The 10733-nt window shown below is 29.4% G+C and overlaps 1 protein-coding gene across 1 annotated transcript in view; it reads left to right on the forward strand.

Moving 5' to 3' along the window:
- The window catches only part of LOC105621666 (probable cytosolic oligopeptidase A), a 12947-nt gene continuing 2214 nt past the window's right edge, over positions 1-10733 (forward strand). Inside the window, exons 1-11 of the mRNA XM_012203134.1 lie at positions 1-86; positions 751-911; positions 1231-1607; positions 1801-1957; positions 2043-2279; positions 2559-2685; positions 2977-3358; positions 3453-3565; positions 3730-3897; positions 4504-4635; positions 5247-5447. Coding sequence (XP_012058524.1) covers positions 1-86; positions 751-911; positions 1231-1607; positions 1801-1957; positions 2043-2279; positions 2559-2685; positions 2977-3358; positions 3453-3565; positions 3730-3897; positions 4504-4635; positions 5247-5447 — 2141 coding nt within the window. The remainder of the gene's footprint in view (positions 87-750; positions 912-1230; positions 1608-1800; positions 1958-2042; positions 2280-2558; positions 2686-2976; positions 3359-3452; positions 3566-3729; positions 3898-4503; positions 4636-5246; positions 5448-10733) is intronic.

Raw genomic sequence — 10733 nt, forward strand, 5'->3', positions numbered from 1 at the left:
ATGGCGGTGTCCTTTTTGAGTAAAAGAATCGCTTTAACGCAACGGAATTTCTTGAAAATTCCGAAACGAAACGGATATATAGTCTTGTAAGTTTATCTTTCTTTACTTTGTTATCACATAGAGGTTAGGTTCCACTGATTCTCGCGTGTTCTTTTAATGCGATTACTGCGTTTTATATCATTTTATTGTGTTTCCCTTACATTTGTGCATATATTTAGTACTGGATTCTTTTTTTATCTTTATTAATTAATTACTATTTCAATTATATTTTTGATGTTTAAAAATTCAATTTTGTCTACATTTTCATTCATGTGTTTTAAATTTGCATTCTTTGTTATTCATTTAATTTTCTTTGATTAATTTATTTATATATTGTACATTTATGAGTTATTTTTATTGTTTTTTAATATTTCTCATCTATTTAATTATATATTTATTGCACATTTATGTATAATTTATATATTATGTAATATAAATAAACTTTTTGTAATGTCATTTAATTCATGTTTTTAAATATCTACATTGTTATTAAATGGATATATTAAAAAATGTATCCTAAATATATTAATATATATAATTAAATTATATATATTAACAAAGTACAAAATTATTTTAGATCCATTTTTTTACATTTATGTTTTGTTTAATTATATTCATTAGGTATTTAAATTGAGTTTATTTTGTATATTTGCATTTATTTTGTACATTTGTGCACCTTATACAATTTTACTTCTTTTCCTTTGTGTCAAGACTTCCAGAAATAGGTGAGGAATCGTCAGAGAAAAATCCTTTACTGAAGGATGACAATTTGCCAGAATTTAACACAATTACAATTGAAAAATGTATAGCAGCTATTGGAAAACAAACTGTAGATTTTGAAGAAAAGTTGAAAAGTCTGGAAAAAATAACCTGTAAGTATTAAGTATCAACCAAAGGTGAAGTATTACTTAATTATTAAAAGATATTTTATATTGAAAATATTAATTAAATATATTTAAGTATTAATTATATTTAAGTATTAAATTATTTGAATGCTGTATAATTAATATTTAAATACATTGTACAAGCAAATTTTGAATATGATATGAATAGAAAGAGAATAAATAATATTAAGAGATTTTCTTATAATTGTTTAGTAATAATAAAATTAATATGATACAAATCTTGAATAAAAAGAAATATGCTCCAATATGTATAATTACGATTTTTAATTTTTATAATCTTTTACAGCAAAAGATGTATTTAATGAATGGTTGCTTCCAATTGAGGATGCATATCTTCCTCTTGAGACGACTTGGGGCATAGCAAAGACTTTGTATTTTGGCAATCAAAGTTTGATGCCAACAAAATGCTATATGAGTATTCACGAACGTGCTACGAGAGCCATAGCTAGCAAATTTGGCAGTGCGCCACTCTTTAGAGCATGCAAGGAAGCATTAGAGAATAAGGACATCAAATTAACACATTCGCAGAGGAGAGTGCTTACCAAGTATGTGCTGGAAGGAACTTTAAATGGTCTGAATCTACAAGAAAAAGAATTCAAGAAGTATTCAGCTGACTTGAATTTCATTATATCGAAAATCAAGGAATACAAAGCGAAATATGAGGTCTATCACATAACTTGTAATTAGATTTGTAATAATTATGACAAAGTTAGAAAAGACTACCGGACTAATTATATTTAAAAAAGCATCATTATTAATAGGATTTTATTTTTGTTATTATAGTGTATTTTTATTATACTGAATTTGTCTCGAAAAAAGCATAGCAACAAACTGAAATTTAACTTGATCTTTTTAGAGTTCTACAGCTGTATATAGTATGGTAATATATAACAAACATGTCGTGGAAGATTTTCCGGAAGACTATCTCAAATCCATAGCGATTGATCCTAGACAACCTTACATGGGTCCTTGGAAAATCACTTTAAAGCCATATATTCTGCAACCGTTTATGGGTATGCATCCTTCGTTTTTATTTAAAAAAAAGACTTGAAATTTTTAAGACTTAAAATTTTTATCGATTTATATTTTCTCAATTAGAATATTGTCCTAATCGTGAATTGAGAGAGACAATCTGGGATGCCGATGTCATCCGGTGCTCTAATTATCAGGAAAGATCTGTTCAGGCCAGTGTGACATTAGAGGAACTCCGATCAAGAAGAATTGAACAGGCGAAGCGCTTGGGATTTAAAAATTACGCAGAGATGAACATGAAGACAAAGATGGCCGGTAATCTGGAGAATCTGTACAACATGCTAGAAGTTCTTCGGAGTACTGGTAATTAATTTATTATGAATGAAAAATATAATACAGAGAAATAATTGAAAATTTATTAGAGCAGTTATATTTTGTTAAAATTAATTTGACAATTTGTTGAAATTATGAAAGAACGATAAGTTTTATTATTAATTAGATCTGTTAAAAAAAATATATTTTTATTAATATATTATTAAAATTATGAATATAAAGTATTATAAATAATAGACAATGTTTTTGATAATATTACTCGATTAATAATTATGTAAAATTGATGAATAATTATCTGTTTTTTTTAAGCATTACCGATTCAAGAAAAGGAAATTGCAAATTTAACCGAATTTGCAAAGACGAGAGATTTCAATGATATTATAAGAGTATGGGATATTGCATTTTGGGGTAGAAAACAACGTCATAGCATGTATATGTAAGTAAATTGGCAAGACATATCCTATATATATTTTTTTAATATTGAAAAGTTGTTTTTTTTTTTAATATAACATATATATTTATATTATATATTAAAGAATTATATTGCGTTCGCGCGATTGCATTTTAAAGAGAATATAATTATTTGAAAAAAAATGTAAAATATCCTACATTATAGAATTCAAGTATCATTTAAGATATTGATATTTGCTAAAAGTTTATAATATCGAATAAAATATTATACAATAATATATCTTTAAATACTTTGTTTAATTCCGTGTTTGTTCAGTGACGAAAACAAGTGGAAAGAGTATTTTCCATTACCGACTGTGTTGTCGGGTCTTTTCAAACACATCGAGACGCTCTTTAATGTGAAAATCGTCGAAAGCAAGAAAGCGGACATTTGGCATAAAGATGTCTGGTTCTTCGACATATTCGATTTGAACGGATCCAATGTAGCACCCATCGCGAATTTCTACCTAGATCCCTACGCCAGAGGAACGGAGAAGTTCCGTAAAGAACAAGCCTCGGGATGGGTGTCCACGATCAAAAGCAAGAGCAAAGTCGGCAATAGCACTCCATTGATCGCTATGATCTTCAATTTTCCGCCCCCGATAGGCGATAAACCTTCTCTTCTTTCCTTCAAGGACATACAGATTCTTTTCCAAAAAGTAATAGGTTACATATATTATAAAATTATAATAGATTTATATATACATCTTTAATTTGTTAAACCATTGATCTTTTATTTGTTACACATTACAGTTTGGACACGCTTTGCAACATTTACTAACTACGATCGAGTATTCTGACATTGCTGGATTGTCATTTGTGGAATGGGATGCAGTATTCATATGTGATTTCTTCATGGAGAACTGGTATAAAATAAAGTTATTTTTATTTATTCTATTTATTTACCTATTCTTTTTACTTATTATTTCTTTATATTTTTAATATGCTTGTGTCAATATTGCAATTAATTAATTAATAAATTAATGTCTAATATGTAATTCAATTTTGTGTATATATTTGATGAATATAGGTTGTACGAACCATTTATGTTGCAAAAAATTTCTGAACATTACGAAACGAAGGAACCATTACCTGCGGAGGCTATCGACAGTATTAAAAAAATGAGATCGCATTTGGCTGGCTATAAGCTTTGTAAAGAACTTTATTTGTCACATTTGGATCTGGAGCTGCATTCCAGGTGAATTTCGATTTGCAAAAAAAATCTTTGTTGAATCCTGAATTTTTTTTGTTAAATTATTTAAGAGAAATATAATTATGCTTTATCGAATGGTAATATTTTCAACTTATAGTTTCGATCAAAAATGAGTTACTCTACTGGATGAATTTTTTAATGTAACGTGTTATTTTCTAATGTATATATGTAAAAAAAAACAAGAAACTTGTTTTAAACTTTTTTTAAATACTTCCATTGATCTTGAAGTAATCTTGAAAATAAATAAAAAAAAGGAGAATTTTAAAAAAGAGCCGATTTCTACTCAAAAAGGTGTAAATAAAAGCAATAGATCCTATTTTTAATTAGAACCCAAAGTTGAAAACATCATTTGATGAAGATGTACTTAATATTACTAAATTTTGGAGATTTTTGATAAAAATTACTTTGCTTTATCTTAAAAGGAGTAGTCAGATCACAAGGAGTGGTCTTAAACACCATACATTTATATCTTATTACATCAATGTTTACAAAACAAACAAACGCTTGTCGTTCTCTCAATATAATAATTTGACAATTCTGAAACAATATTGATCTTTACATCGTTTTATTTTATTTTTGAAAAAATTGCAGTGAAACATTTTGGGTAACTATCATGAAACGCCTATGGCCGAAATATTTCGTGTTGCCACTCGAAAAAAGGGACGTTCATGTTTGCAATTTCGATGTTATATGGAGTGGCAATTGGGCAGCCGCGTATTTCAGGTATCATCTATCAATTTTATACGAATTAGAGAATTTTTGCAAATTGATTTTAATTTAAGATAGTTATATATAATTGTTGTGTATCTCAAATTATACAGGATATTTCAAACTTTTTGATACACCGCTTGTGGGCATGTAGAGCGAATTAAACTGAGTCTTCTATCATTTTATAATTTTTACAATTTTTTTTTAATTACCTAATGAGCAGAATATCTGAAATCGAAGCATAAAACAATTTTAAGAATCTTTAAGAATTCTTCAAAAAACATCCTTTAAATATAATTCATAAAAAACTCTGAAAGATAAATAAAGAAAAAAAGGAGTAAATTTTATTTTATAAAGAACTTTAAAAGATAATTTATGCGCCAATTTTACCCGCTCATCAGCAATATTTAGAAATTAATCTATCTATTAACTATAAATTATCTATTAACTATTCAGTTTAGTCCGATCTACTTGTTCACAAGCCAAAAAATTTAGGATACTCTATATTTGTGCGAAATTTTTCTTAATGAAGTAATAATATTAATGAAATAATAAAGCACAGTTGTTTATATAATTGTTAGTAGTTATTTACAATGTAGCGTTGATCTAACCTGTTTAAATTGCAGCAAAATTTGGTCTGAGATGATAGCTGCCGATTTATACACGGCTTTTCAAGAGATCAAGTTCGATGAATCACAGCATAAGGAATTAGGTATGAGATTCCGTAACACGTTTTTATCTTTGGGCGGTAGTTATCCTGCCGCCGAGGTATTCAGGCAATTTAGGGGAAGAGATCCGAGCCCACAAGCATTATTAGACAATCTTGGGTTAACGAATTTGACGAAGGAAACCAAATGATACGAATATGATTGGATATAGTACTACTCTTTAAGAGTACGCAAACATAATTATTAATTCTGTATAGTAACGGATATTATTACTTGGATCCATACAGAAGATCCAGGAATTAATTTAGTTGTGAAGTAATCATAATGCAATAAATTATCATTTGTAAAGTACTGTACTAAAAATTTACGAATTTTTCGTTTAAATCAACACTTTCGGTACCACGCGTCACATATGTGTGACATGCCAGTTTGTTTCGAGAGTTTGACATCATATACTATTGTGATCAAAAAATAAGATGAAATTGTTTATAACTTTTAAAATCTTTATTTATTCTTCTAAATCTTCATTCCTTTCATCGCCTTCAAAGTACTCCCCTCTGGATACAATACACTTTTGCCAATGTTTTTTCCAATCCTCGAAACAATTGTTAAAATCGATTTTCGGAATGGCCTTCAAAGTGCGCAGCGATTCGGTTTTTATCTCCTCAATCGTGTCGATACGGTGTCTCCGGAGCGGTCTCTTGAGCTTAGAGAATAGCCAGAAGTCACACTGTGCTAAATCAGGCGAATACGGTGGTTGTGGAACGATATGAGTTTTTGGCGAACAATCAATGCAGTGAGATGGTGCATTATTGTAGTGCAAAAATCAAGAATTGTCTGCCCATAATTCTGGCCTCTTTTTGTGAATAGTTTCACGTAAATGTTGCATAACGCTCAAATAATATTCCTTGTTAACAATTTGGCCCGGCGCTAGGAATTCATAATGCACTACATCACGATAACGATCAAAGAAAACTTAGTTAACGTGATCTTGATTTTTGAATGACTGGCGCGATCTTTTCGATTTTGATTCACCTTTTGCACGGTATTCGCTTAATTGGTCGGTTGTTTCCGGGTCATAGATCCAAGTCTCATCTCCAGTTATTATGCATTCTATCTTATCCTGATATTCAGAAAGCATTGTTTCACAGACTTCAACGCGACGCTATTTTTCCAAAAAATTGAGTGTTTTTGGCACCAAATGAGATTTCACTTTTTTCAGGCATAAAACATCTTTCAAAATGGTCTAGATTGATCCAAATGAAATGTTAACAGTATCAGCGAAATCTCTAATTGTCAATCGACGATTTTTGATTACCAAATCTTTGATTTCATTCACGTGTTATTCATCAGTTGATGTTGATGGTCGTCCAGAGCGATTTTTTCGTCTTCAACGCTTTCTCTGCCTTCTTTGAATTGTTTATACCACTTGTAAACATTTTTTTGTGACATAGCCTGGTCACCGAAGGCCTTCTGTAACATTCTCAATGTTTCTGCAGCAGAAATTTCATTCCGCAAACAAAATTTAATGCAACTTCTTTGCTCAACAAAATCAGACATTGTAAAAATCGCTAAATTAACTTTTTGTTGTTTCAAAACACGCGCGTAACTATTAGACAAATGCAGGTATTGACATGAAGTTTGGCACAGATGTCAGTGACAGTGCTGCCAACTTAAAAAAAAAGATTTGTCAGAATCGAAGAGCGCGCGTATTTTAAATTAAAAATTTCACCTTATTTTTTGATCACAGTAGTATGTGACATCGTTAAGTTTTATGATTATGTAAAGAAATGAGGTTTGTTTTGAATGTTGTTGTGTAAAAGTATCACAAGAAAAGCTTGGGTTGTGGAGTTGGTTTTTCCAATCACATCGTGATAACGTGTTAAAGTGATGTACGGAGGTTAAATAATTTGAATAAAAAAATATTTAGTGTATTAAATAATAAACAACTTCAAATAAACAAACTTCTTTTTTTTATATTGTGCCTTTTTTATACTTTCTTATCTTTCTTCCGTCCTAAACGTATGTATATATGTTAAGACAAATTGTTAATATTTTTCCAAAAAAAAATTGTAAAAATGTGTAAATTCTGTTAAATTTAACATTGTATTCTTGAATCTTGATTGTTTGATTTTATTATTATCTGAAATATTTTTTATTGACAGATTTTGATTGAAGCAATACTATTTTATCATGTATCGATAATTCTTGTTCTGACTAGTTCATTTGACCAGTCAAAGATGATGCACCGCGAATATCTAAATTAATATTCAGAACAATTTACTTAATTTATCGTGATTTGCATAGGTCACCAACTTAAACTAGTAATAAATTTATCTTTTAAAATAAGCATTAAATTGAAAAAAAATTGAGCCAAGCAAAGGCTCTTGTAAAGCATTAAAATAATGCGATATGTGGCACTCGATAACAAGACACATCTATTTCCTGGAAAGCTATCTGTTTCTTTTGGAACTGAAGGTTGCAATCTCCTTGAATAATATCTGCATTATATTAATACATAATTCCTGGAAAATGTTTTACACTTTGCTAATTATTAGTAATTATTAGCTATAATTATTATTTTATATATAGATATACATAGTCTCCGTGAAGAAAGAAACTATCTGATAAAATTCTGATTGACTTAATTGGCAGTTATCTTAGAGAATTATTAATTGTTGCAAGATTTCCAATTGTAATTTTTTTCAAAATATTTTCTTTTATGTATGCATCGAACAACAAAAGATTGACAGTGTACATTAATGAGATATTACACTACTGTTATTGCACTACAAATCATTAAAATAATCAGTCTTTAAGTACCCTTCGTGTCGAAGTATTAACAACCGATGTTAACGATCCCGACAGGATCTGGTTTTAGTTCTCGTTCTAAGATTAATTACTTAATTAACAGCTGCAGACAAGTTTTTCCGCCGGGCATGCACGTTTTTATCGCACTTGCTTGTCATCGTCGCCGTTCGACTCGAGATTTTATTTACACCCGTTATATTACAGAGCGGTAGGTAGATAGGATTATGAGTCACCTTCTCTGCATGAATACTAAATGCCTCGCTGCATCATTATCAAGCGTCGCACGTGCAAAATTTATTTATGAGCTCGTTAATCATGCTTATTTATAGTGAGCGCATTTATTTATGTCAATTCTTTATAGAACGATCAAATTCCCTCATCGCGATTGCTTGTAATGGGAATCTAAACGTGTTTTTGAATTTCCGAATACTTAAATTTCAGTTATTTCAGAAATACAAAAAAATCTAATCTTTGGAGAATTGGAAAAAACCGGTTTAGTTTTTGCAACACACTATTAAAAATAATTAAAAATATGTTCAAAATATCTTATCATATTATACATTAAATGAATGGAACATATCATTTTCAAAATTTATTTTAAGGAAAGTGAAAAGTAGCTAAAATTTGAAAATATAACTTACGATGTATTTTTTAAATAAATATTGAATATTTTCGTATACATAATATATTGGGTTGTCCGGAAAGTTCGTGCCGATTTTGAAGGAAAATTGAAACGCAGAAGATTTAAATTTTAGTATACATTTATTAAATTATATAGGTTAGTCGGCATGAACTTTCCGGACAACCCAATAATAAAGTTTTTTATTAAGAATTCTATAACTGATAGATTTCTAAAGATATTATAAAATAAGTTAAAAAGAAGTCGTCGTTTATTTAATTTTGTTGTTAAAAAATGTATATAATTCAAAAGGAATAACAAAGTTGCGATAAGTTAAATTTTTGTAAAGTGATTCATTATTGAGTGTATTTTTATAATAGTATAGAGAAAACATTTTTCATGTGAACGACAATTTCATAATCTAGTATCTAGGAATGTTAAAATAAGGAATGTTTAATTAATATAATTTTTGAAGGAAATTGTGTCTCCTCTGATTCTGAATTTACACTGTTAAATTTATAAGTCAAATTATTCCTAATTGAGTTATTTTTAATCATTTTTAAATCATCACTTTTAAAAACTCAAGAAAATGTATTAAATTTGACTTAAATTTAATATATTATTTACTAATTGCACACATTAATATAGACGGTTGTTTGCTTTGAAATCACAGAAATGGATGATTTACATTTTGACATATGGAAATTTAAAAAAATTAATATTTTTTATTATATATATATATATATATATATATATGGAGAGATTGCATCATGCTCGTTTGATATCTAAATATCAGTGTATCTCAATTTCGATAAAAATGACTTTGATTCTGAAATGTGCGATTCACTTATATCTTGATAAATTACACTTCAAAGAAATCGTAAAAGATATGAGAGAAGTAAATGGCAATATAAAATATATTTAATTTAAATAGGATAGAATCAGTGAAAGGAGTTCTTAAAAATGTAAAAGTATAACAAAATAAAAAAAAACGAAAAATAATTTAAACGTAAGAAAAAAAAAAGAATTAGAATTATAAAATAAAATTAACAGAAACAATCTCCAATCTATCAATGGAGAACAAAGGTATATTCAAAATTTCCATTCGAAGTTTCTATCGACTTCGCTTTGATTTTAATTAAGCTCCTTCAATTATTATTATTACATTATTATTAACACTATTATTAACACTAAGAAATGTCAATATAACATGAAATATTCAAGCAAACGAGAATGGATTGAAATGAATTGAAATGAATTCAGATTTTTAGAAATATTGATTCACAAATGTTAAAATGAATGCTTTTCAATCTTGAATGCATTTTTATTCATTTATAGGAATTGCATGGAGCATATCTCTATGCCTTTCAATCTAAAAATAATATTAGCTTTTTCTATGCATTGTGAATACTGTTTAATTCAAAATTTTGAATAGGAAAGGCAGTTTTTCAATCCAATTGCATCCAATTGAATTTAATTGAATTCAATTGAATCCAATTAAGTCCAAAAAGAAGTATTCGCTATTTAAAATACGCATTCGGATAGAAAAAAATTTCAATCCATTTTAATCCATTCTCGTTTTTGCTAAATATCTTTTAATTTTCAACTTTTGCATCCCGCGGCTTGCTGCATCTTCAGCGAAAGTTTTATTTGAGCCAGCAGTTGTGGAAGTTGGACGGAGGCCGGTGAGCGAAATACGAGATCATGTTTCTCCATTCGGATTCGAGAACTGACGCAACTTCACGAGTGCGAGAGTCCCGTGCTGGCTGTGCTGCTGACGCGTCGTTGTCGCGGCGCGCGCTTTTCGTTACGCCGCGCCGTGCAACACGAGAGACAGAGCGAAGTGACCGCGATGTTTCCTGGAATGCAAGACCCACACACGCGCGAACGTTGCAAATGCGCAACGAGTGCACCAGACTGTCTAATCGCGCCGAGAGAGCGCGAAGGAGATTTCGACGAACAGAGAGGCCAGAATCCATGCTCCTTCAACCGTGATGACGCGCGTCTCTCTCTCT

Source organism: Atta cephalotes (assembly GCF_000143395.1).
Source record: "Atta cephalotes unplaced genomic scaffold scaffold00035, whole genome shotgun sequence".
Lineage (NCBI taxonomy): Eukaryota > Metazoa > Arthropoda > Insecta > Hymenoptera > Formicidae > Atta > Atta cephalotes.